This window comes from Purpureocillium takamizusanense, chromosome 2, assembly GCF_022605165.1.
Source record: "Purpureocillium takamizusanense chromosome 2, complete sequence".
NCBI classification, from domain to species: Eukaryota; Fungi; Ascomycota; class Sordariomycetes; order Hypocreales; family Ophiocordycipitaceae; genus Purpureocillium; species Purpureocillium takamizusanense.
This window is the reverse complement of record NC_063069.1, coordinates 1,308,827-1,331,995: the sequence shown is the minus strand read 5'-3', so window position 1 is coordinate 1,331,995 and position 23,169 is coordinate 1,308,827. Positions and strand designations below refer to the sequence as shown.

General features: G+C 59.4%; 8 protein-coding genes across 9 annotated transcripts; 4 read left to right on the top strand and 4 right to left on the bottom strand.

Moving 5' to 3' along the window:
- Nucleotides 1-358: 358 nt before the first annotated feature.
- On the top strand, nucleotides 359-2,370 carry TIF34 (translation initiation factor eIF3 subunit). Its single transcript, XM_047983227.1, has 3 exons — nucleotides 359-572; nucleotides 686-1,283; nucleotides 1,345-2,370. Exons 1-3 carry the CDS (start codon nucleotides 523-525, stop codon nucleotides 1,708-1,710), a joined length of 1,014 nt encoding a protein of 337 aa, XP_047839197.1. The 5' UTR covers nucleotides 359-522; the 3' UTR covers nucleotides 1,711-2,370.
- A 9-nt stretch (nucleotides 2,371-2,379) lies between these two features.
- Nucleotides 2,380-6,407, bottom strand: ISW2 (chromatin remodeling complex Adenosinetriphosphatase). Its single transcript, XM_047983226.1, has 5 exons — nucleotides 6,100-6,407; nucleotides 5,856-6,023; nucleotides 5,107-5,787; nucleotides 2,763-5,051; nucleotides 2,380-2,704 (listed from the first exon to the last, which is right to left on the bottom strand). The coding sequence occupies exons 1-5, from the start codon at nucleotides 6,181-6,183 to the stop codon at nucleotides 2,576-2,578; spliced, it is 3,351 nt and encodes a 1,116-aa protein (XP_047839196.1). The 5' UTR covers nucleotides 6,184-6,407; the 3' UTR covers nucleotides 2,380-2,575.
- A 584-nt stretch (nucleotides 6,408-6,991) lies between these two features.
- On the top strand, nucleotides 6,992-8,455 carry JDV02_002220 (uncharacterized protein). Its single transcript, XM_047983225.1, has one exon. It carries the CDS (start codon nucleotides 7,433-7,435, stop codon nucleotides 8,168-8,170), a length of 738 nt encoding a protein of 245 aa, XP_047839195.1. The 5' UTR covers nucleotides 6,992-7,432; the 3' UTR covers nucleotides 8,171-8,455.
- An 87-nt stretch (nucleotides 8,456-8,542) lies between these two features.
- Nucleotides 8,543-9,944, bottom strand: JDV02_002219 (uncharacterized protein). Its single transcript, XM_047983224.1, has one exon. The coding sequence runs from the start codon at nucleotides 9,662-9,664 to the stop codon at nucleotides 8,690-8,692; it is 975 nt and encodes a 324-aa protein (XP_047839194.1). The 5' UTR covers nucleotides 9,665-9,944; the 3' UTR covers nucleotides 8,543-8,689.
- A 2,050-nt stretch (nucleotides 9,945-11,994) lies between these two features.
- JDV02_002218 (uncharacterized protein) lies at nucleotides 11,995-15,570 on the bottom strand (the record flags this gene model as incomplete). Its single annotated transcript, XM_047983223.1, has 7 exons — nucleotides 15,087-15,570; nucleotides 14,867-15,007; nucleotides 14,726-14,785; nucleotides 14,586-14,669; nucleotides 13,871-14,531; nucleotides 12,277-13,794; nucleotides 11,995-12,004 (listed from the first exon to the last, which is right to left on the bottom strand). Exons 1-7 carry the CDS (start codon nucleotides 15,418-15,420, stop codon nucleotides 11,995-11,997), a joined length of 2,808 nt encoding a protein of 935 aa, XP_047839193.1. The 5' UTR covers nucleotides 15,421-15,570.
- A 433-nt stretch (nucleotides 15,571-16,003) lies between these two features.
- JDV02_002217 (uncharacterized protein) lies at nucleotides 16,004-17,982 on the bottom strand. 2 transcript variants are annotated; one of them, XM_047983221.1, is made up of 4 exons: nucleotides 17,577-17,982; nucleotides 17,187-17,497; nucleotides 16,634-17,123; nucleotides 16,004-16,524 (listed from the first exon to the last, which is right to left on the bottom strand). In XM_047983221.1, the coding sequence occupies exons 1-4, from the start codon at nucleotides 17,745-17,747 to the stop codon at nucleotides 16,078-16,080; spliced, it is 1,419 nt and encodes a 472-aa protein (XP_047839191.1). In that variant the 5' UTR covers nucleotides 17,748-17,982; the 3' UTR covers nucleotides 16,004-16,077. The 2 variants fall into 2 exon arrangements, with proteins under 2 accessions (XP_047839191.1, XP_047839192.1); XM_047983222.1 differs by having other exon boundaries at nucleotides 16,004-17,123.
- Nucleotides 17,983-18,443: 461 nt separating this feature from the next.
- JDV02_002216 (uncharacterized protein) lies at nucleotides 18,444-20,436 on the top strand. The gene is made up of 3 exons (XM_047983220.1): nucleotides 18,444-19,239; nucleotides 19,304-19,416; nucleotides 19,478-20,436. Exons 1-3 carry the CDS (start codon nucleotides 18,672-18,674, stop codon nucleotides 20,312-20,314), a joined length of 1,518 nt encoding a protein of 505 aa, XP_047839190.1. The 5' UTR covers nucleotides 18,444-18,671; the 3' UTR covers nucleotides 20,315-20,436.
- Nucleotides 20,437-20,709: 273 nt separating this feature from the next.
- Nucleotides 20,710-22,268, top strand: JDV02_002215 (uncharacterized protein). The gene is made up of 4 exons (XM_047983219.1): nucleotides 20,710-20,869; nucleotides 21,016-21,157; nucleotides 21,230-21,486; nucleotides 21,581-22,268. Exons 2-4 carry the CDS (start codon nucleotides 21,074-21,076, stop codon nucleotides 21,819-21,821), a joined length of 582 nt encoding a protein of 193 aa, XP_047839189.1. The 5' UTR covers nucleotides 20,710-20,869; nucleotides 21,016-21,073; the 3' UTR covers nucleotides 21,822-22,268.
- Nucleotides 22,269-23,169: the final 901 nt, after the last annotated feature.

The following is a 23,169-nucleotide window of genomic DNA, read 5'->3' as shown; positions in this document are numbered from 1 at the left end:
TGACACTCATGACTACCTTTCTGTTGGTCACAGACGGGTGTGGTCGTGGTGTCGAGTCGTGGAGGACGCCTGGCCGATACGAAGTACTTGCTACCACTACCAATTCCGGAAGCGCCCCAAGTATCGCGTCGAACAAAATTGGCTTGTAAAATCCCCACGGGGTGTGCACTTCCGACCAATTATTGCGTCGCTTTCTCGGAAGCCAGCACCAAGTTCGCACCTGCTGCTGCGGGGAGTGCTGCATTGGACAGCCTAATCAGGTAAAGTCCCGGTGCGAGAATGATGACTCCCCTCCTCCCCTTCCCCCTTGCGAACGACTTCTGCCCCACCAAAACGCACAATCGCCAAAAATTCAAAGCCCACTCTCAGATCCTCATCCAACGCCGGTCCATACGTTTTATACCCTCCCGCCTCCGCCTCGACTTCCCGCTCCTTCCCCCCCCCGAATAGTCCGCCGCCCATCAGAAGCTCCCTTGGCCGAATACCCAAGAGAGCGTTCTATCCGATCGACACCCGCCCATCATGAGACCCATCCTCCTCGCTGGGCACGAGCGTGCGCTCACCCAAATTCGGTACGCGACCCTCGAACCCCTCACCTCGGGTGCCGCTCCGAATGGCCGGGAGGGAGCTCAGATGCGAAGTCCAGTTGGCTAACATGTCTCGTTCTTACTCTCGCGCCATGTAGATACAACCTCGACGGCGATGTCATCTTCTCCGTCGCAAAGGATCAGCACATTTGCGCCTGGTGGTCCCACAACGGCGAGCGCATCGGAACCTACCACGGCCACGTCGGTGCCATCTGGACCGTCGATGTCGACCCCACGACGACCATGATCGCCTCGGGCGCCGCCGATAACACGATCCGTCTGTGGGAAGTCAAGACGGGCCGCTGCCTCAAGGTCTGGGAGTTCCCCACGGCCGTCAAGCGTGTCGAGTTCAACGAGGACGGCACCAAGCTGCTGGGCGTCACCGAGAAGCGCATGGGCTACCTGAGCAACATTGTCGTCATGGAGATCAACCCCGACGTCAACGCCGAGCAGAGCGACGAGAAGCTCCTCACCATCGTTTGCGACGAGAGCAAGGCAACCGTCGCCGGCTGGAGCGCGCTCGACAAGTACATCATTGCTGGCCACGAGGACGGCAGCGTCTCCCAGTACGACGGCAAGAACGGCGACATGCTGGACAACGTGCCCATCCACGAGCTCAACCAGCCCATTGTCGACCTCCAGTGGTCGACAGACCGAACCTACTTCATCACCGCCTGCAAGGACAAGACTGCCAAGGTAAGCAGCCATTACGGGCGATATGTGTTTGGCCGAGGCTTCCTGCTCACACCATGAACAGCTCGTCGATGCTCGCGACCTCACGGTCATGAAGACCTACCCCGCCGACACGCCCCTCAACAGCGCCACCATCACGCCCAAGAAGGACTTTGTCATTCTCGGCGGTGGTCAGGCCGCCATGGACGTCACCACGACCGCCGCCCGCCAGGGCAAGTTCGAGGCCCGTTTCTACCACAAGATCTTCGAGGATGAGATCGGCCGTGTCCGTGGCCACTTCGGCCCCCTCAACACCGTCGCCGCCGACCCCACCGGCAAGAGCTACGCGAGCGGCGGAGAAGACGGCTACGTCCGCGTTCACCACTTCGACAAGGGTTACTTTGACTTCATGTACGAGGTCGAGAGGGAACGCGCGAACCGGATGCAGTAGACGGTTCCGTGCCCCACGTGAACCGGAACCTATTGCGTTGTCTCTCCACGCTCTCCCGAACGCGCAAGTCCGACGGCCCTTCCTTTCCTTGACAGGCCGGAACCCAGTCTCCACCCCATCAACACCACTCGACTTTGAGGGGCACGGTATCGACGGCGAGGAGAGAAAAATGGGGAGGTGCCAGGACTGCGCACGCCGGAGGGCAGAGAGCGTCGTCTTTTCCTGTCTGCTTGCATAGTACGGCGTTTTGGGGAAGGAAAGGAAATCCATTCGAAGGAAATGCTCTTGAGGACCGTGCCACCGAATGGGAGAGCTCTTTGTTTGCTCTCTTTGTCGATGGCAGCCAGCGCACGACGCGGAGGCGCGTCATCCGACGACGAAAGGAAAAGGGCAGCCAGGAGGCGGGTATGGGGAGGTCTTAGGGGGAACCGGCTGTCGTCGAGCGCGCGCGCTTGTTCTCCGTCGGCGAGGCAAAACAGGAGACCGACTGGTGGGTGGCTATGGACGACGGAATGACTAGTTAGGTAGTGTGGGAATTCAAGTATCACTCGGGCAACACCATCACCGCTTAGACATGGCAAGCTGTCACACTCGAATGATGCCTCCGCGTCTCTCATGTATCACCACCAGAGTCGCTCCGACGCTATTGTTGAAAGTCAGTGTTGACATCTGCACATGTTTATTGAATTGAAATAGTAGCGGTGGGTGACACGCAAGACTCGGCCACCGTCTCCCTCCCAGTCCTCACAGCCCTCTGAACTGGCCTGGAAATCCCGCAAAAAGCCCGCCAAAAACGCCAATCTATCACTCCGACACCCGCGCCCTCATAACCAACATGTAAAACCTCTGTCCATGTATTCCCGCTTCACCTCTTCTTTCCCTTGCCCTTTTTGGACTTGGCGCCTGCGTTTGACGCAGACGATGCCACGCTAGAGGCCCTGGATGGCGCCGCTGAGCTAGCCTTGCTCGACTTGACGTTGTCAAGAGCCTTGTTCTGCGATCTCAAGTCAGTTCGAGCTCGACCCTCGCTGATGCAACAGGGACCAAGGTACCTTAACACCGTTCTTTGACTTCTTCTTGGCAGGGGCCATTCCCAGCACGCTGTCCTCGTCATTCTCCTCGTCGGGATCACGCTTCGTCTTGCCGTTCACGCCGTTAGCACCCCGGGACGACGGAACATCCTCAAATTCCTTGACGATGGTTGTGATCAGAGTGGTGCACCGGCGAGACAGCTCGGTTGGCGTGCGGCTGAGGAAGAACCAGTCGAAGCGGAACAGAGGCGACTCCCGGATGTCGTCGCGCATCTTTTCGTACAGGCCCTCCGAGTCGATACCATACCTGTCAAGCAAAACGAGCAGGAACCGATCCTCTTCTTCGGTATACACCTTCTTGTTCGTCGTCGACACGGAATAGTTGATCTTGAGCTGCTGCAGCGGCACCCGGTACTGCTGCATCTTCTTGCGCAGGAGTTTCCGCTGGTTCTCGATCCTCCGCGTCCGCTCCTCGCCGTCTTCGATGACCTTGATGTACTTGTTGTAATCCGCAATCTCGGTGTAGCGCTGCCAAAAGACCTTAGCATAAGCCTTGATCTCGGCCGGGGTCTTGCTGTCAATTTCCTGTGAGATACCCTCGTAGTCCGTGCGACCATACTTGCCGGACCCGTTGACGAATTGCTGGAAGTCTCGCTTGTTCCAGTGGCCAAAGCCTTGGTTGGAGAGTTCCTCCTTCTCCTGCTTTTCCTCCTCCGTCAACGGGGTTGCATTGTCAATCTCTTGCTGGTCCAGCGCCCGCTCGGCCTCGCGCTCTGACAGAGTCTCCTCGTCTCCGTCCGCCAAGGGGATCTTGTATCCAATCTCTTTGCGATAGAATGCCGTCTCCCTGTCCTGGAGATCGCGGAGACGAGGGGGGTAGAATTGGTAGTCATGCACTGGCACCTGCTTCGGTGCCCGGGGCGCCTTGGGCTTTGCGTCGGCCTTGGGGTTAGGAAACATGGCCTGCCGGAAATACTTGTCCATGGAATAGGACTGTTCCTTGCGCTCTCTCTTGGCAGGATTGATCCAATTCAGGCTGATGTCCTTCTTGACATTGGCGAAATTCTCGCCATTCCACTCGTACGCCGACTCGGACGTGAACTTTTGAAGGTCGTCAATGCCCAGCTTCTCATACTTGGAGTTGAGCTCCTTTGTCCGGTTCTCGCCTTGCGCCAGAATCTCCTCGATGTCGTCGTCCATAATATCCGCGCCACTGTCCGCGATATTGCCCGTTGCACCCTTGGTCTGGAAGACCTTTTCGGCACCGTGCTGAATCATGGACAGCAGCTCGTCCTTGTTCGCGGCAGCCTTGGCCGCAATCTGAGCGCGACCCTGCTGGATGACCAGCTGGTCGAGACGAAGCTTCTGGGCAGCTCGCTCGAGTACCTTTTCTTCAATGGCGTTGTCGGTGACAAATCTGTAAACCACCACCTGCTTCGTCTGACCGATACGATGAGCACGGTCCATGGCCTGCAGATCCGCCTGAGGGTTCCAGTCGCTGTCATAGAGGATGACAATATCCGCAGTAGTAAGGTTGATGCCCAGGCCACCAGCCCTGGTCGTCAGCAGAAAGACAAACTTTTCCGAGCCAGGTTTGTTGTACTCGTCAATAGCAGCAATTCGATCCTCGTGGGCCGTACTTCCGTCAATGCGGCAGTACTTGTACTCTCTGAAAACGCAGTAATCTTCAAGAATGTCCAACAAACGACTCATCTGGGAGAAAATAAGCACCCGGCTGCCCTGTTTCTGTAGTCTGCCGAGTAGCTTGTCTAGAACAGCCATCTTGCCCGCGTTGTAGACGAGGTGCTCGTCGGTGGTGTACGGGGGTCCGGGTTCGGCGCCTTCGAACAGGTATGGGTGGTTGCAGCATTTTCGTAGCTGCATGACGATGTTGAGGAGTCGGGTCTTGGACTCGCGCTTGCCACCAGCGCCATTGACGGCGTCAATATCCTTCTCCAAAATCTTCTTGTACCATTTGACCTGCATGTCGGACATGCCCAGGTACAAGTTGACCTCCTTCTTGGGCAGAAGGCTCTTCTCAACGTCACTCTTGACTCGGCGGAGCAAGAACGGACGCAGAACGCGATGCAGTTGCTGCACAACGGTGTCCTGGTCGCGGTCCTGACCCGAGAACCACTGATCAAAAGCCTCGGAGTCACCAAACACGTCGGGCAACAGGAAGTTGAGCAACGCCCAAAGCTCGTGAAGGTTGTTCTGCAAAGGCGTTCCGGTAATCAATAGACGGTTTCGCGAGGAGAATAGGCGAATGACTTGTGACAAGGACGATTCCTCGTTCTTGATTCGGTGCGCCTGTGTATCGTCAGCACTCATACTGGCCAAGGAAAGCAAGCGAATGCGCCCGAACCTCGTCAATAATGATGTATTCCCACGCAAACTTCTTCAGGTGCGCCTTTTCGCGTAAAATCATTTCGTAGCTTGTAACGCACACATCGAACTTTTCATCGACAAGGCGCTCATTGATAAGGTTGTGACGCTCGTCCTTGGCGCCTTGAAGAACGAGGACGTTGACCTCGGGTGTCCACTTGGCGAACTCTCGCTTCCAATTGTCGAGAGTGGACTTGGGCACCGTGATTAGATGGGGGCCTGTGATGCCGGCAATGTGACGCAGGTAGCCCAGAAATGAGATTGTCTGGAGCGTCTTGCCCAAACCCATCTCATCGGCCAGGATGCCGGAAATTCCGTTCTCATGCAGTGAGATGAGCCAGTTAAGGCCGGCGACCTGATAATCTCGCATAGTACCGTCAATGAAGGACGGAGACTCGCGGAAGACCGTGTCGGCGGAGCCTCCGTGCTTCTCATCCTTGAGAAGCTCGGCATCTTCCTCGGCTTCGGTGCGTCGCCGCCTCTCGCTGGTCGCCCCACCCTGTCTGGCGCCGCCCTTCTTGCCTCGAGCAGCTTCGGCATTTTGACGATCAATCTCGGCCATGATGTCGCGGATCTTGGGGTCCGGGTTGGTCTCGATGAAGTGACGGAAGAGATCCGTCAGGCCGAGGAGGTATCTGAATCGCCGGATCGTGTCATCCTCCTGAATGCTACTGTCAGTATCCGGGCGGGCGAGTATAGGTCCGGAGAGAATCCGAGGGGCTCTCGTACCTTGGACTCGCCGAGTCGGTCGTGTTTCTTGCCGAATATGCTTCGGCGCAACTGGTTCGCCTCGGAGCGGCGTTTGCGGCCATCTGATATGGGATCACCAGCCACACTGCTGGCAGTTGTGTTTGGATTGGTGTCGGAGTCCGTGTAGTCGGGCGTCTCGTCGACTTCCTGTTGGAAGATTACCATCAGCAACCCATCAAACGACGGCGATTCGGCTTAAGAGGCCCGCAATTCTGCAACGCACCATCTCGTCACCACGATGGTAGTCGGGCGCGTCGGACATGGACGCGTCCGTATCGGCGCCGCTGGCTCGGGGCCGCGGGGCCATGATGGCGACTGTCCTTGCCTTGGATCGAGAAACCTCTTAACGCGACTGAAAAGCTGCGACGCGTTTGTCGATGCGCGGGACAGCGTAGTCAAGACTCTGGAGGCGGTTGCTGCGGGTGCAAGGCACAAAAGAGCACCGACAGACGGTACGTCGCGACTTGTCGGGTGTTGGGCGTGTTCCGGTGGCCAGAGGTCGCACGGAAGGATGTTTTTGCAGGTATGGAGTGACGAGGGTGGTGGGATCTCGAAGTTATGCGTGCCCGTCGAAGGCCGGCTGGGCGACTAGCGCGCGTGCACGATCCACCCGCCCCTTCCATTCACAGAATGACTGGACTGAACTGCCAGCCTGCAGCAGAGTGTGTGACCCCTGCAATTCACAGCGTGGGCGGCGCTGGACGGATACTGGACGGACGGCCAGGCTCCACCACACCCACCCCGACCTACCACCGTCAGCGCACCGCACCCCTGGAACAAGAAAAGTCCGAGCCGGTGCAACGACGACGTCAATGTTGTTGGCGCGCTTGTGGCTGCCGCGCGAGGACCACCAGGCAGGCACCTCAGTTCAGAGGTACTTCGTACTTTGTACTCGTAACTGCCTGTCCATCCACTGACTTTGCGGCTGCAGGGTGGCTGCCCTGCCATCCAAGCGCGCCGTTGCGGCCACCAGCACACAAAGGATAATCATGACGACAAAGCAGCTTCGCAATCAAAAAGATAAAAAGATCGACTTTTCCTTTTGAATCACATCATTTTGACATGTATCATACACCTAGCTCGCCACGACCTGTGGCTGCATGTCCGCGATGTAGAATCACGTGGCGGTTGGCCAAAGAAGCTCGACCCCACATGCCGTCCCGCTTGGGACCCCGTGACAAGAACCTGCGTGGCTCTGAGGTCTCGACAGCCCAGCCAGTTCCTCCATCACCTCATCCTCGCTGCCGGCGAACAACTCCAGCAGACGCTGTGCCCGAGTGCTTCACAAACACCTGTACGCTCGCAGCCTCACCATCGGGCCCTCATCCATTTCTCGGCCCTCTCCAGCGCAAACCTCGTGGCCCAGCGCTCGACACCTCCTTAGTCGAATTTCTTGTTGAGTCAGCCGCGGGGTCATTCCAATATCAACCGATCCTTGTGCAACGCAGCGTAAGCACAAGCCCAGCATCGTCCGTCACGCAGGCAGAATCACAGGACGCTGACGCGTTTTCCCAGGCACCTATTCAAACATTGCTACTGCACTTCGCCCCCAGAGGATGGACTCTGGTAGGGGCTCCAACCTACAGCATGGACCGGCGGGTAAACAAGCCGCCCAGGAGCAGGCTCCCGAGCAGCTTCTCGACGTGTTCAAGGCTGCCGCCCTGTCTGTAACTAAGCTGTACAAGACCTCTGCTCTGGCCGAATCGAGAGCACGGTCGGAAGGATACCAAGAGTGTCTCGAAGACCTTCTCACCTTCCTGGACAGGGAGAACCTCGGCTTGCGAGATGGAGAAGGGTGGAGGGTGCGGGCCTGGGCGACCGAACGCCTAGACGGTCGCGACGCGCCTCTCAGCAGCAACAACAACGACAGCGAAGACGAAGTCGAGCGAAGCGACCGAACGAATTCGCCTGAGCTGACGCGCACGAGCACTGAGCCGCAGGCTCCCCCGCAGCGAGCGAGCGAGCCCCCCGTTCCGACCGTCCCCATCATCCCCGAAGAACCGCATCGAGTAGTCGTGCCTTCGCAAGACAGCTTCACGTTCCAGTCGTCGCACCCCTATCCCAACATCGCCACGCTGGACCTGTCGGACGGCCGGGCCCATGAACACGCGCCGAGAAGCTCTAAGACGCGGCTAGGCGGTGCGAGAGACAAACGCCAGGGTGCCCATCTGGGCAGAGGAGCCGGGACGAAACGCAGGTGGGACTTTGAGGACTTTTTCGGAGGCTGCCTCGGCGGCAAGGACCTTTTCGGCGGCGGTGGCGGCGGCGGGAACAAGCGAGGTCGGCACGCCTAACGACCAGAGGCAGCGGCAACGATCATGTCGACGTACCACGAGCATAACGTTTTCATGCATTTCTTAGCTAGACGGGGCGACGGCACGATACAGGGAGTTGGGACATGGGAGCCTTGGCACGAGCATTAAGCATTTGGGCGGCGTTTGTGGGAAGCGGAGGACTGCATTTGGGCAGATAGATGGGTCGGATTTGGACTGCACCCTGGACGGGCGAGACACATCTGTAGCTCTTACTTGTCTCTTCCGCAGCGGAATGGAATCTCTCGCCGAGATGGTTGACTAACGATGCTGACGTGTGACACGGCGATGCGGCATTGAAAGCACGCACGCACCGTAGAGTGAGCCCGACACAGATGCAGAAAAGACGTGAATGTTGTACTTTCGTAAGAACTAGTCATTGACAGGACCACGCCACGATGACGCGGGAAACGGTGGAACGCTAAATATCAGAACACGGCCGGTCCGCCTTGATAATGTACAGGAACAATTTCTTTTTCTTTTTTGCCTTTTTGTCTTTGTTCAGTCGTTTGGGTGCGAGGCATGGACGAGCAGGTCCCTGAGATGCTTGTTCTCGCTCTCGAGGTCGTCGATGTGCTCCTCCAGCAGCTCCATGCGCTCGGTGGCGCCCATGACGACCTCCTCGGAGATCTTGGCGAGGCGCCACAGGCGCAAGACGACGACGAGCGAGCCGATGCTCTCGGCGAGGCCGCGGGAGCTGACGTCGATGGCGAAGCTGAGGAGGATGACTGTCGAGTCGAAGATGTGGAACCAGGAGCGGAGGTAGCTGTGTGTTTTTGTAAAGAGGTGTTGCTCTCGTGTTAGTAACGGCGGCCGTACAAGCATGATGGCTTGTTGACAATGCAGAGTACTACGCGCAGTGGGAGGCAGAGAGGGAGGGAGAGAGAGCGGGCGTAGTAGGAAATAAGAGGAGGAGGGGGAGGAGGATGAGGAAGAGTCAAAAGCTTGGTCGAGCGCTAACCTGAAGCCAAAGGAAAAGAGGCAGGCGGCGAGCTCGAGCATGAAGAGGGAGCTGAAGGCGAGGCCGACGGTCTCGAGGGCGTCGGTGACGGCGAGGACCCAGGGCTCGCGGCGCTGGTGCATCTCGCAGGCGATGAGTTGGATGAAGACGTTTGCGAGGAGGGCGGCGACGTCGAGCGTCACGACGGCCATGACGAGGAAGTGCTTCCTGCGGGAGTCGAGGAGGCGGCGCCCGGCGCGACGCCAGCGCGCGAGCACAACATCGCCGCCGCCGCCGCCGCCGCCGGACTCAAGACCCGCGCCCTGCTGCGCGCCCGTCCCGGCCTCCTCCTCGCCGCCGCCGCCGTCGTGATCGGCATTGTCGTCGTGGTCGCGCGGCGGAGGCGGCGGCGGCGCGTGGCGGTGGTGCTGATGCTGGTGCTGGTGCTGGTGACGGGCGCCGCCGCTGTGCGGGCGAGGGTGAGGGTACGACGTGGGGTGCAGCAGGGGAGCGGATGATTCGGGGTCGTCGGACATGGTCGTGCGAGAGAGAGGAGAGGAGGGCGGCGGGAAAGAGGGAGGGCGGGCAAAAGTACGAAGAAGAGAATCGTCGCTTCGACGCCTTGTTTTTTTTGGGGTTGGCGTCGGCGCGATCACGGCGCTGTTGCGCGCATGCGGAAGGCACGCGAGTCTCGACGATGGGGTTTATGATGCCGCCGGTAGAGGAGATGGGTTTATCAATAAAGTTGGTGATGGAGGCAGGCATGTGTTTACGAAAGTCGGTCAACAGCCCCATTTCGGAGTGAGGCAGCTGAACGTGACGCCTTGGCGTCGAACCTCAATGCTATCGGGCCTTCATTGTCGCCTCTGCTATCCCAGGCCTTTTTGGCTTTCCTCCCTTCCCCCTCCGCTCTCCTCCCAAAAGCCAACCCTCCCTCCCTGTTCCAGGTAAGTAAGGGTGGTGGTCGAGGTTCCATTTGTTTGGACGCGGCGCGGCGGCGGCGCAGCGGCCGTTGCAGCATCGGGGCGCACACACACACACACACACACACACACACACACACACGCCGTCGAGACTCGAGACATGCCCTCGATCCTGCTGGAGGCCGGTGGCTGCACCAACAGCAAGCGCCTCATGCACTACCGCACTTGCGCACTTGGTACAGCTGCACTGTATGTGCGTAGTTACGTATCGACGCCTACGTACGTTAGCAGCAGCAGCAGAAGCAGCAGGAGGGGTCCTCGCCCCACCAGTGGAGACAGAGCACCCCCCTTGCCACGATGTGCCCCGCGCCTTGGCAACGGTCCAGGGGCAACCGCGACGACGACATGTCTAACTAGTTGTGCGGCCACGACCCGGCAATCTGATCAACGACAAAAACTCGTGCCTCGCCTCTAGATATTTTATTTTCAGCTTTTCATATCTTCAATACTTCTCTGATTGAAAAATTTATATTTGAAATGTAGAAAATACCGACAAAGAAGAACAGGCCCGCCTTTTCGGAGTGTCCCTTGGAGCGACTGGGGCGTGATGGAGCCGGCAACATTTGCTTCATTTTTTGTCCACCGCTCAAACTATGGTAATTCTTTCATGATGAACGCAGAATTTAAGACACTATCTATCACGGCATACTACAACTCTTGGATCTCATTTTAAATACAATCAATCATGCCCTTCTATGTAAGTGCACGAGGCGACAAAAGGGTTCCAGTCGTCCAGCCGGCCTCACCAAAACGCCTTTGTCGCCCCATATCACGTAGAGCCGTCCCAGAAGCAGCAAGGCAGGTCACCAAGTCTCTGCGTCGGCCAGGGTGCACATCGTGTGAGGCGAGTTCCCGCTGCCGCATGCTTCTTTGTTCAGGCTGGCCGCCCGGTCCTCCCAGCAACGGCGCGCCCCTGAACAGACACTCTATCCGCATGGCCCCAAAAAGCGCACACAAAAAAGGCCCGCCGCGGGATTCGAACCCTGAACAGCTGCCTTTTCACAAGTTTCATGCCCGCCATCGCCTCCTCAGTCGTGGGCATGGGAAGGATTACCAGCCGCCCGCGTAGGTGTACGTCGTGCGCGTTGGGGCTCCGTCCCCTTCCGCGACCACGACCATGACGGACAACTCTCTCTTCCACGGCGCATCAACGCATGATCCCATGCAAAAAAAATCACGATAAAAATCTCCAACGGCCAAGGATTCAGGATTTCGAATTCTTGTTTTCATGTGCAAAAATAAAATGTTGTTTGGGCCAAAAGTAAAAGGCACCAGGAGCAAAAAAAGAAGTCCCCTCACCATCAACGGCACCACCTACAAGTGCTGACCGGCGGAAGTCCCATTCCTGGACCGCAGAGTGCTCTCAGCCAGGCTCTATGCTAATCGGGGCTAGGAAATCGGCAACGGCTGGACCTCCCCCGATGGCAGCACCGTAGCGCTTACCACCTGAGTTAACGAGGCATGCCAGCCGATGGATCATCGGGGTTATTGGTATGCTGCAATATACTGACTGATATATTGTTAACCCCTTCCCTCCCTCTAGCACCCGTGTCGCCTGTCTGCTGGCTGCGGTGGGTGTGTGTGGTTGTGAACGGTTGCTGGGCGGGGTGAGGCTGCGTGTTCGTGGTGGTGAGGCCCCTCCATCAAATGTCCCCAGTGACCTTGGTTGCCCGGTGGGCGCCGCGATGTTCGCTAGTGTTTGCAGTGAGGCACCTCTTGATGCTCGCAAACGCGTGCATGTCACCCATTCTGTTCCCCTCTTTGGTGGTGAGCACATGTCACGATGGTGTTTCTGCTTGGCCCCCATCACCACCGTGCACCGTCACACACCCGCATCACAAATGCAAAACCTTCATCCGCATCGCCTCATCTCTTGCAATAAATCATTTCTCGCTTATTTTTCATAATGCTCAAGGTCAGACGAACATGTTCATTCTCATCTATCTCAACTTCCGCCGCCGCAGCCGCCGCCTCCTCCCCCTCCTCCGCAGCTACTCCCACCGCCGCAACTGCTCCCTCCACCACCACACGAACTCGACCCTCCTCCTCCGCCGCCGCCGTCACCGCCGCCGCTTCCTCCTCCTCCATCTCCTCCTCCGCTGCTCCCACACGCCGGTCCTCCACAGCTGCTGCTCCCGCAGCCGCTCCCGCAGTTGACCCCTGACGAGCTCCCCGCCGCATCGCCCGCGCACGCCCCCGTGCCTCTCTCCGCGTCGCACGCGTCCGGGGTGAAGCCCGCGTCCGCAATCCATATAATCTGGGCGTTGTTCGTCGTCGTCGTCGTGTGGGAGCTGTAGGTACTGTACGGGGGCACCACGCCCGAGCGGTTCCCGCCAAACCCGCCAAAGTCCCGCGCCGCCTTCGTCGCCTTCCGGAACGGCTGCTGCACCAAGCGTGCGCTCGCGGCGTCGCTGTCCACATCTGCCAGCGCGGCCCGCGCGTCGCGCAGCTTCTTGTAGTCGGCGATTTGCTCGTCGCGCGGGAGCAGCGCCCACGGCGCGAGGAAGAAGTCTGCGTGCGTCCCCGTGTCGAAGTCGTGGCTGAACGGCTGGGCGCGATGGATGCCGCCCATGCGTACCCTCGCCAGGGAGGGACGCATTTCGAGAAGCCCCTCGTTGGTCTTGTGAAGCCAGGCCGTGGTCCGACAGAAGAGCGGCGTGCGTGCCATGGCGACGGCACCGCGGTACAGCTTCGACGACGCGGCCAGGACGTACAGCCGGTTGCGTGCCCAGGACTCGTTGGCGTCGGCGGACGGCCCGCTGGCTGACGGGAGCGGCTCGACCGCCGCCGCCGCCGCCGCCGGTGGTGCGTACATGTCTGGCCCGCGCGCGAGGTGCAGCGCCGTCGCCGACCACGAGTCAAAGGGGAACGCCCAGAGATGCTTGGCCAGGTTGCAGTCGCCGCACTTGGTCGGGCACCTGCCGTACGCCTCGGTGCAGTCCCAGGGGAACATGTCCAGGTTGCGGAACAGCGGCCCGCCGAACGCGCCCCAGTCGTACCAGTACTCCTGGAGGGAGTCGAGCATGTCGACGCCGTCGTGGTGGCGCCCAAAGTAGAAGCGCCGCAGGTAGTCTTCCGTCAGGCCGCTCGGCACGTCGTGCTTTGTCCTGACGCTGGGCTTGAGGTACCCGCTCTCTGGGCAGACGAAGCTCAAGAGGTACAGCGGCTGGGTCGTCTTGTCATCGGTGTGGTGCTCGCCCCCGACGAGCGGTCTGAAGAGGTCCGTGTCGACGATTTTGTTGCAGAATGTGAGGCAGTTATTTTGCTTGGGGCTCCATGTGAGATTGGTGGATGGGCTTGTTAGCACGTCTGCAACGTGCCGCAGGTATGTCCTCGCTCGACTGCCGATGATGGCTTTGAGCTTCTCCATGGCGGCCTGAATGTGGGACGCTCCGCCGTCCTTTTCTTTGGTGTCTGGCCGGTCATTCATGGACTCGCTCGCATCCAGCAGGTCCTTGACAATTTCTAGCTCGGCATCGTGTGGTAACATGCCGCTAAACGGAAGGCCGACCACCTGCTTCATGATGGCTTTGTATCGTTTAGGCTGCGTGGCAGGCTGCTTGCTCTTCCAGAGCCCCTTGTTCGGCGTCCCGTCGACGAGGAGCACGCGATCCGCCCGCTGGCATGCCCTTTCATGAAAGACGGGAAGCTCACGAAGACTGATGCGCGCGCCTCCTTTCGTGCTGCATCACCAATGTCACGCGTCAGCACAAACCATGCATATATACAGTAACTGCGACCACAGGACAGGAGACTTACTGCGCCACCCCGTTCTCGACGACCAAGGGCCCGACCCGGAGAGACATGTGCACATGGCCAAACGGATTTGGGTCTGCGAACTGTCTGATAAACGACGACACGTCGTTGTCGTTGCCTGGGTCCGTGGGCCCCTCCTGGAGCAGGGCTTCGAATCTGGCGGCATCGATGCCCGTCTTGTAGCTGCGCCTCTTTTGCTTCTCCTCCTCTTTGAGCACCTTGACGCCCTTTTGGCCAGCAAGCTCCTCCAGCCCTCTGTACTTGGCCGACGCCACGGCCTCGCCGAGCTTGAGCAGTCCGCACTGTGGCGTCCCGGGGCCTGCGACGTCGACGTGCTGCGCTGTCCTGCCCACGGGGAACAGGCTCACGGGCTTGCCGCCGGCGTCGAGGTGGGCCACGTCCCTGCAGAGGCAGATGCTCCTGCTCGTTTCGGGGGAGACGGACTCGAGCAGGACGCAGTGCTTGTAGGACTTGACATAGGAGGATGAGGAGGGGCGCCCGTGGTGGAACCGCCAGTAGCAGTCTTCGCAGATGGTTGACGGTTCGCCCTCTTTACCTTGAGACTTATACATACTACCGCAGATGGGGGCTTTGCAGTTGGGTCTTGAGCAGCGAAGAGGTGCAAACTTGGGAACCCAATCTTTGTCAAACTTGGCCGGCGCCACTATCCATGTATATCAGACGTGGACTCGAGCAACATGGATGCCGGAGGACTTACACTGAGGCACGGCGGGCCTCTTTGTGTAGCGCAACCCATCGGGGGGCGGACGATGCTCAATAAGCTTGTCAATGTCAAGGAGGCCTAAAAGTATTAGGACCTCCCAGTAGTAGTTCCTCGGCACGGACTTGCTTGCATACCCGCTGCTTGGAGGAGCATCCACGCACGTTGTTGCGGTCTGCTCAGCGTGGGCGTGTCCGCTGCCCACCGCGCTCATTAGCCCCCCCAACCTTTTCAAACAAGAAAAAAATAAAATAAAATAAAATTGGAAAGGGGCTTACCTTCCAGTGCCTTTCTCACAGACGCCTTGAGATGCGTGCTGACGAGTTCGGCCTTGCGCTCGCGAATCACGTCGCTGAGCGCAGCCTCATACACGGTCGGAGGGTCGAAACCATAGCGACTGCTCTCTGCTCGAGCGTGAACTACGGCCAGTCAACAACAACATAAACAACAACAACAACACAGTCTCAAATAATTCGAGGGGAACTGATTTAGACGCACACTCGCGAATGACTCTCTCCCTTGCCTCCCCACTGACCTGGTCCAGAAAGGTGTCGAAGCCGTATACCTTGTCGTCGTCCTCGTCCTCGACCGTCACGTCCGCCAAGTCTGGCTGCTGCTGCGCATGGTGCCAGGCGTGGAGCGCGCGCACGATGTTTTCGAGCTCGGAAGCCACGCCGTCCCAGTAGAGCGCCTCGAGCTCGTGGAAGAGATGCTCGCGCGAGGCGCCGCCGAGGGGCGTCCACGGGAGGTTGGGCGAGGAGGGCGTGATGCTGGACGGGGACGGGGCGAGGAGCTTGTTGGCGATGCGGACGACCTTGAGCCGCGACGACATGATGCGTGTTGCCCCTCCCGAGCTGCTTCAGGCCACTTGCTGTGCACAAAAGTACGAAGTAGGTGTTGTTGGGTTGCCAGCAGCAAGGGTTTGTTGTGGTGGTGTTGTGGACAAAGAGCGTCCCGCAATGGTGTCTTATCACAACAGCCGTGGTTTCGTGTAAGTCGAGTGCGCTGGCGGCTGTGAGAGACGCAACCCCACGAGTGCACCGCCAAGTAACAACGGGTGTGCTCACGGCACGCGTCAATTCGCCCACGGGGAAATACAACAGGCGATCAGCCCGGCGTTTCTGCTGCCTGCCGGCTGCGGCTGGCTGACGGAGGGCGGGGCCCTGCATCTGCGCCCGCCCCGGGTCCGCCTTGCGCTATGTTGTTTTAGAGTCTTTGGACCCCGTCGGTTGCCACCAAGTTGGACCACGGCTTTTGAACCGATGGCCACACGCCGACTATAGCCCTTGTTATCCTTCCCTTCTCCAAAGCCCGCCCCCCACTGCATCGCGGACGCAGCACCTCGCCTAGAAGGTGACCCCTGGCTGACCAGCCGGGTTCCGATGAGAACAAGTGACATCGTGAAGGAGCAAGAGCTTCTGTTGTTGACTGAGCTATGGATGGAGGCACTCGTTAAGAAATCAGGATGAAGCTGTTACAATATCGAAGCTCAACAGTCTTCCTGCCACGGTGGATGGACGCCGGATAGACACTCTCCGCGGCATACCGAGCATATCCACCACCTTGCCTCGCCCGGTGCGAGCGACCACTGGCACAGCCCGCACAGCATCGGATACCGCGCCAGTCGCCGCGCCGCGACAGTGTCCCTCGCCTCCAAGGCCGCTCGCCTGCCCTCGGCGGACATGGCCGCACACGCCCTGCATACGCTCCCCTCCTCCTCAGACTTGTCCTCCAGTTCCTGCCGTCCGGACCTTTCCACATCTCCGTCTTCGCGACCAAGCTCGCAGCTCGCATCGTGCGTACGCCCCTTGACACGCAAAGACGTCGGCGTCCGCCGGCAGTAGCTTTTGTAATAGCACTTGGCACAGCAAGGCCGGCACATGTCGAGATGCCGCGCCGCCTGCGTTTTCGCCAGGGGGACGATCGTGTCGCAGTCCTGGTGTACGAAAACATGGCGGGGGGGTTAGTTAGTAGGTGCGCCATCATATGAAAACGGGCCATAACAGAAAAGAAGAAAACACGGGGGGAAAGGGGGGTGCACAAACACTGCAGACTTGTGCATCGCAGATGCGACATTGCGACTTGTCCGTCCCCGCGCAGGTAAACGACCGCAGCTCCTCGAGCTCGCGTGCCGGATCCTTGGTGCCCAGCAGCATGGCCGCCATTTGCTCCGTCGACGCGACGAGGCTCAGCAGCTCGACAAAGTGAAGCTCCTCGGCGAGAAACGACGTGACCTTGAAGGGCAGGCCGGGCGCCGACCCGGCGTCGCCCCCAGCCCTGAGGCCTAGGAGCTGGCGGTACTCGTACGGCTGCGTCCTCACGGGCCTCCACCGAGCGAGGAGCTTGCCAGCATAACGGTGGAGGAACCGCAAGCTCGGGAGACAGTGTCGCATAGTCAACGCCAACGGCCGCAGGACCCAGAAATCGGGGGGTATAGATCGTGCGACCCAAGTACTCGAGAAGCGCCTGCCCGCGCCGTGAACCTCGCGCAGCCCGATGGCCAAGTTCATGCAGCCAGATATGCCGTAGATGATCCTGCCCCCCCGTGTCAGTATCCTCGCTATAGCAAGTCTCCCGATATCCCTGAGGCGCTCTCACGTTACGGCGATGCAAAAGGCCCAGTGCTGCACCATGCCATGGCACAGGTCCTCCGCCCTGGGGAACCCAACCCACCGCCCGCCTCGCACGGCTTCGTCAAAAAAGTTCCTCCCATCCGGCCCGTCTCGCCAGTCGGACGCGTGCTTGCAGGCTCCGTAGGTTCGTGGGAGGAAGTTGGCCTCCATGGCCGTGCCTGCGACGAGGACGATGGTGAAGACGAGGTCGATCAGGCCGATGGTGGCCAGCGCCAGACCGTCGAGGAAGCCAGTCAGGGCAAAGCAGACAAAGTTGTAGGCAAACAAGGGCCAGCCCTGCGCAATCATCAGTTCATTTTTCTCTCTTGTTGCGCCGCTCCTATGACAGCATGGCGAGACGACAAGGGAGACGCACCACACCACCAATGACCCGCGCGCCTTGGAGGAAGCTTTGGCCGCCGGGTACAGCGTCATAGATGCTGCCCAGGCCCTTCATCCTATTGTACATGCCGAAGCCATTGCTGGCGAGGAACCCCAACGGGATATGACAGATGAATCGGATGATGACTGATGGGATTCCGCTCATGATAGTGTTGTCGTGTTGGCGAGACTAGAGGAGATGCTTCACGCAGTGCTCCAGCTCTAGGGCGAGCGAGAGGTTTTGGTATCCATCTCGCCGGCCTACATGTCGAAGCCGCCGCAGCCTACAAGGCTTTTTTCCCTCGACGCTGGTTCGCGGTGTCGGGCGAGAGGCTTGTACGAGGCATACGCGAACGACACAACAGCAGACTCCCAAAAGCCCGGGCCCTCCTCCATCTTGGAGTTACCATTGGGGGGGGGGGGGGGGGCCTAGGTCTCTAGGACCGTCATGTGAGGCGTCCTAGCTTCCGCCCGGGCGGCGGAGAAATAGGAGGGGTACTACTAATGCCATGTGTCGGTGCCCGAATAGGAAACCAGTCCATGTCGCCCGGACCTCGGAAGAGTTCAGCTGCTGGCCGACCCCAGGCACCAGCATTTTCGCGCCGCGGACCATGCTTGGGGGAAATGCCCCGGCGCTGCCACGCGGGGCGTCCGTCGGACGGAGCCGACTTACACCAGCGTCCAGGACAGGGGGGGTGGGGAACACTAGGTATGCTGTGCTTCGTGCGTGATGATCGTGCCGTGGCAGTGCCTGGCACGTCGGCACGTTGGAGAACCCCAGGGTGCTGTGGGGTTTACGCTCAGCTGATGAAAGTCCACTGCGGCTCGCGGTCTGCCTCACCACGCCTCGTCGCGTCTACGGCGTCATTTGAAGACACGATATCAGATGTTGTTATCTGGTCGACAATTATGTTGTTTCTGTGGTTCCATCGAGATCCGCGGGCATTCTGAATTTACATCGATCCTACCGACTTTGTATGGGTTTGACCAACACTCGCTCTCATCTCAGCCCTCACTCAACTCAGTCTTGAGCGCCCATTCTTGTTGATGCTGTAACGTCTCCAAGCCGTCATCCATCCGCGGCAACATAATGGCGTCCACCGTACTCCCGTCCAAACTCAAGAGCCTTCACCAAGCCAGCAAAACCTGCCTGGCGCACATCTCGACCCAAAACCCCATCTTGTACAAGGAGACCTTTGTCCACTACGCCAGCCCCAGCTCCGGCAAGGAGCACGACGCACACGAGGCGCCTTCCGTGCCCGATGATTGCGTCTTCAAATCGCTGTCCTTGTCGGCCGCCTCCCTTCCGACCGTCGCGCAATGCGCCGTGCACCTGGAGCTCCTCGAGGTATTCTACGCGCTACGCTCCCAGATCATCTCCTCCACCGACCTCGACGACACCTTCGGGCTCGAGCGGCACAACCGGACCGTCTACCGCAGAAAGTACGACGCAACCAGGCGCAAGTATGTCAACGCGCCCGTGAAGCTCCGCGACGCGACCTGGGACTCGAGGAGGAAGGAAAAGTGGACGTGGTACCTCGAGCTGGCGGCCGGGCGGTTCTTGGCCTGGGCTGTCTCTATCGACCGCGCCGTGTCTCCCAGCGCCTCGCAGCGCTTCGGAACGGTGGACGCGCCTCTCCCCTACTTGCCGCCGTTAGGTAGGTTTGCGCAGGTCTCGAGTCCTAGCTCTGCCTGCGTCGTCGACTCACATGCAGCTTCTAGACGTCCTCATGGTTTGGCATGCCTATCTCCTCAACCCGGCAGACTTTGAGGAGTACTGCGTGGACAACTCACTGAGGTGGTTACGAAGGGTGCCATTCCCGTGGTCTCAAATTGTACGCCGCAGTTTGAAAAGCACCTCTCTACGCGTATAATATCATACTCACCGGCTTATAGCACGCTGCCATGGACTCCAAGGACTCGTCATACACCGTGTCCGATAAGGATCGGACATGGCTTACGGAGACCGTCAAGCTGGAGGCTGATCTCTTCCAGTATCTCCGCGATGCTGGTATCGCAAGCGGTTCCGTCGCGCTCCTGCTCAAAAAAGAGGGCAGCCTGCGAGACATGCCCAATATAACGGCCATGTCTTCCCTGGACGGACTGACGCCTCGAGAGCAGTCCTTTGTCAGTGTCATGCAGCGCGCGTCAGCGAAGAGACGGCATGTCTGGGTACTCGTCGATAACGTCGAGCGCCAGGCATCATTCGTGTCCAAGATGCACAGCCAGCTCTGGCTGCGCAGCCCGGCGCTCGAGGGCACCCTTCAGCGGGCGGTCACGCGCTACGGGATCTTCCTCGAGCTCTTCGCCCTGCACCCCAAGCAGATGCTCGTCCCGACCCTGGACATTGACCTGGCGTGGCACACACACCAGCTGTCCGCCGGTTGGTATAGGGAATCCATGGTGGAGCGCTGCGGCCGCTTCATCGATCACGACGACAAGCTTCCCAAGTCGTCGCTGGCACCGGGCATGGACCGCACGGCCGAGCTTTACCGAGCGCACACGGGGCGTGAATACTCGGTGTGCCAGTGCTGGGACTGCGAGGCGATTGCTTCAGCGCTGGAGGCGTGCGTTTTGGACGACACGTTGGACGGCGCTGACGTGGATGTTCTGGCGAGGCAGGTGGCCAACGACGTGCAGTACTACCGCGCTGTTGAACACGCCCGGAGACGCAAGGTTGATCCTCCCAACCGGAGGATTGCTGTCCTGGGACCTTGGAAAGAGGTTGACTAGGTTTCCATGACGGGTTTGATCGTGCAAAGGATCGCCGGGGTTGCCAACAAATAAAGCTTGCTCACTTTCAGCGTCAGAAGGCCATGGCATATATGACTAGTACGTCAAACCCTCGCGAGCGGCCGTAATCAACAGAAAGTATCAAAAGGCGCGTGCACAGTAGGTCACACAAAGTGACAAACAGGCGTCTTGTGTTGACAAGTGTGCGTCTGTCAAGTCAAGCAAGCAAGCGCCGCCAACGAAGCCACACCAATTGCCCATTTTGGAAGGAGCCCTGCCCCACACAGAGTTTGCCCCATGTGCTTCGTATGCATTTACCGTGCCGCCGGACAAACCTCGGCGCCCCGCCTCGGCCGAGCAGCCGCCGCTACTGCGCGATGCGCATATCGCTTCATCACCGTGTTCCTGGATTTCTGGAGTGCCGCGCCCCTGCTCTCGACTTCATCGCATCGCCTTTTTTTATTCTCTCTCTTCTTTTGGCAGCACGCCCCCCACGCGCCTGGACTCGCCATCAGCACGGACATCTGGACACAAAGGCAGGCAGTCTTGCAGACGGTAGGATCTTTTCTTTGTTTGGCGCGAGCGCGCTTTACTCATTTTCGCGTCATTGACACCTTCCGCTTCCTTCACCTTTTCCCCCGAGACACTCCGCTGCCTTACCACTTGCACCCGTGCCGATCGCAAGCTGACAGTTGCTTCAGTCCAGTTCAGTTCCCCTTGTGCAAGTCCCACGACTCGAAACTCAGCGTGCCCGCCACCATGTCGGACACGGCAAAGCCCGAGGAGTCTCCGGCCGCCGCCCCCGAGCGGGAGCCGGAGACCGACATCGCCGCCAGCGAGGAGGTGCGTTCGGCGCGACAAGAGGGGGGAACCACACCGCGCGAGGAGAAACGACTGACGTTGGCGCCCCGCTAGGAAGAGATCACGGCGATGAAGCGCCGCGTGGCGGAGATGGAAGAGGAGGCCAAGAAGCTGCGCGAGATGCAGGCGACGCTGGAGCAGCAGTCGGCCGACCTCGCCGATGACAAGGAGTCGGTCGACGCGCGCAGCATCTTTGTCGGCAACGTCGACTACTCGGCCTCGCCCGAAGAGATCCAGGCGCACTTTCAGAGCTGCGGCTCCATCAACCGCGTCACCATCCTCCTCGACAAGTTCACCGGCCAGCCCAAGGGGTGAGTAGCTTTCCCCCTTCCCCCCGAGCGCGCGCGCGCACCATCAACTGTGAGGGTGAGACACTGTGCTGAACGCGCCGCACCGCACCCACAGTTACGCCTACGTCGAGTTCACAGAGCCCAGCCTGGTCGCCCAGGCGCTGGTGCTCAACGAGAGCGTCTTCAAGGGCCGCAACATTAAGGTGACGCCGAAGCGGACCAACGTCCCGGGCATGAGCCGTGGCCGCGGCCGCGGCGGCTTCCGCGGCGGGAGAGGCTTCGGACGAGGGAGCTTCCCTCGGGGCGGCTACCGTGGCGGCTACCGGGGGCGTGCCCGTGGCTACACGCCTTACTAGGAGCAAGGAAGTGCAGCCCCCGGCACGGGGTCCGGCGATGGTATCGAACGGGACGCTGAATCCGGCTTCTACGGTCCTGTAGGATATCGCAGTTACATGTAACAGGTCGCGGGCTCGCGTGGAGGTCCTCCCAGGATCAGGGCGTCGCGGGCGGAGGTTGTAATAGCGATGGGGGTCGGCGCGAAGATGACGATGCCGCCGCCACCGAGCTGTACTACAGACGGAGCAGGAGAGGAGGAGGAAAAGAACTTGCCGATAAAGAATACCACCGCAAGAGGGGCAATCTTGGAGTTAAGGTCTGACATTTGAAGGTTCTGGACAGAACCCAACGGTTTGGCTGGCTAGATGAACAAACTTGGGTTTTTCCAAACGCGTACCTCTTGTCCTAAGTGAATGCGCGCGGCTACGATACAAAGCGACAAGACAGCAGCAGCAGCAGCAGCAGCAAAGGCACGCCGTGGCTGAAGTCTGTGGCACGTTGGCGGCCGCCCTCAGTCAGGAGGCGGGACCGTCAGTGATCCGATGACATGGTGTTGCTCAGGGGCCCCATGGGGCCGCTTTGAAATCCAGTTTGGTTTGTCAGGCATCGCCACAGCCAGCCGCATCACATACGAAGCACATCGACAAGGGCGTTTTTTAACAGTCGCAAGAGTAAGCGGGACAAAACCCACACGACCGACTGCAAGTTGTACTGTCCTGTGCTACCTCATGTGTACTGTACTGTACAGCATTACGGTCACAGAAGGAAAAAAAGAGTCGTATCAGATGCGCTTCAGGCCAGCGAGCGTGTATACCGTATAGGTACGCCAGAAGTCGGCAACCCTGAATAGACAATGCCGCTAATAATGGGCATGAGTGATGATGATTGGTCATCAGCGAGGAGCATCGGCGAATGTTGATTTCGCAGGCAGACCAAATAAGGTATGAATGGGCGGCGGGTACGTCTACCAGGGGCTGCGGGCTCGGTCGCTGGCTGGCTGGCTGGCTGCCTGGCCTCTCTCCATCCATCCACGGTCCGAACGGGGGGCGGCGGGCCGCCGGAGGCTATACAAAATTCTATCGCTGAAACTTGTTACAATCGACTCAGCCACCGGATGGCGAAGGACCCAAGGCTGTGCGAGCCTGCGCGAATGGCTTGGGCTTGGCAGCGCGTGAGCACAGCAGTGGTGTACTTCGTATGCAGCATGCAAATGCGAAGGACTTTGCACATGGCTCGAACGAACGTTGGCGAGCATCTTGGCCGCTGTCGAGGCGCGATTGCAAAAGAGAGCCGACTCGTCCCAACGGGCAAAGGTCAAGACGTGTTAGTAGGTAAGGTACTCAGGCAGCACGAACCGGCCGGCGATGG

Coding starts and splice junctions, on each gene's coding strand:
- TIF34 (XM_047983227.1), top strand. CDS start 523: ATGAGACCCATCCTCCTCGCTGGGCACGAGCGTGCGCTCACCCAAATT. Junction 573..685: donor CGTGCGCTCACCCAAATTCG/GTACGCGACCCT, acceptor CGCGCCATGTAG/ATACAACCTCGACGGCGATG. Junction 1,284..1,344: donor GCAAGGACAAGACTGCCAAG/GTAAGCAGCCAT, acceptor CACCATGAACAG/CTCGTCGATGCTCGCGACCT.
- JDV02_002220 (XM_047983225.1), top strand. CDS start 7,433: ATGGACTCTGGTAGGGGCTCCAACCTACAGCATGGACCGGCGGGTAAA.
- JDV02_002217 (XM_047983221.1), bottom strand. CDS start 17,747: ATGAGCGGAATCCCATCAGTCATCATCCGATTCATCTGTCATATCCCG. Junction 17,498..17,576: donor CGCGGGTCATTGGTGGTGTG/GTGCGTCTCCCT, acceptor ATGATTGCGCAG/GGCTGGCCCTTGTTTGCCTA. Junction 17,124..17,186: donor GCCTTTTGCATCGCCGTAAC/GTGAGAGCGCCT, acceptor ACGGGGGGGCAG/GATCATCTACGGCATATCTG.
- JDV02_002216 (XM_047983220.1), top strand. CDS start 18,672: ATGGCGTCCACCGTACTCCCGTCCAAACTCAAGAGCCTTCACCAAGCC. Junction 19,240..19,303: donor CCCCTACTTGCCGCCGTTAG/GTAGGTTTGCGC, acceptor TGCAGCTTCTAG/ACGTCCTCATGGTTTGGCAT. Junction 19,417..19,477: donor CATTCCCGTGGTCTCAAATT/GTACGCCGCAGT, acceptor ACCGGCTTATAG/CACGCTGCCATGGACTCCAA.
- JDV02_002219 (XM_047983224.1), bottom strand. CDS start 9,664: ATGTCCGACGACCCCGAATCATCCGCTCCCCTGCTGCACCCCACGTCG.
- ISW2 (XM_047983226.1), bottom strand. CDS start 6,183: ATGGCCCCGCGGCCCCGAGCCAGCGGCGCCGATACGGACGCGTCCATG. Junction 6,024..6,099: donor ACCATCGTGGTGACGAGATG/GTGCGTTGCAGA, acceptor ATCTTCCAACAG/GAAGTCGACGAGACGCCCGA. Junction 5,052..5,106: donor AATACATCATTATTGACGAG/GTTCGGGCGCAT, acceptor GACGATACACAG/GCGCACCGAATCAAGAACGA.
- JDV02_002215 (XM_047983219.1), top strand. CDS start 21,074: ATGTCGGACACGGCAAAGCCCGAGGAGTCTCCGGCCGCCGCCCCCGAG. Junction 21,158..21,229: donor ACATCGCCGCCAGCGAGGAG/GTGCGTTCGGCG, acceptor GCGCCCCGCTAG/GAAGAGATCACGGCGATGAA. Junction 21,487..21,580: donor TTCACCGGCCAGCCCAAGGG/GTGAGTAGCTTT, acceptor CCGCACCCACAG/TTACGCCTACGTCGAGTTCA.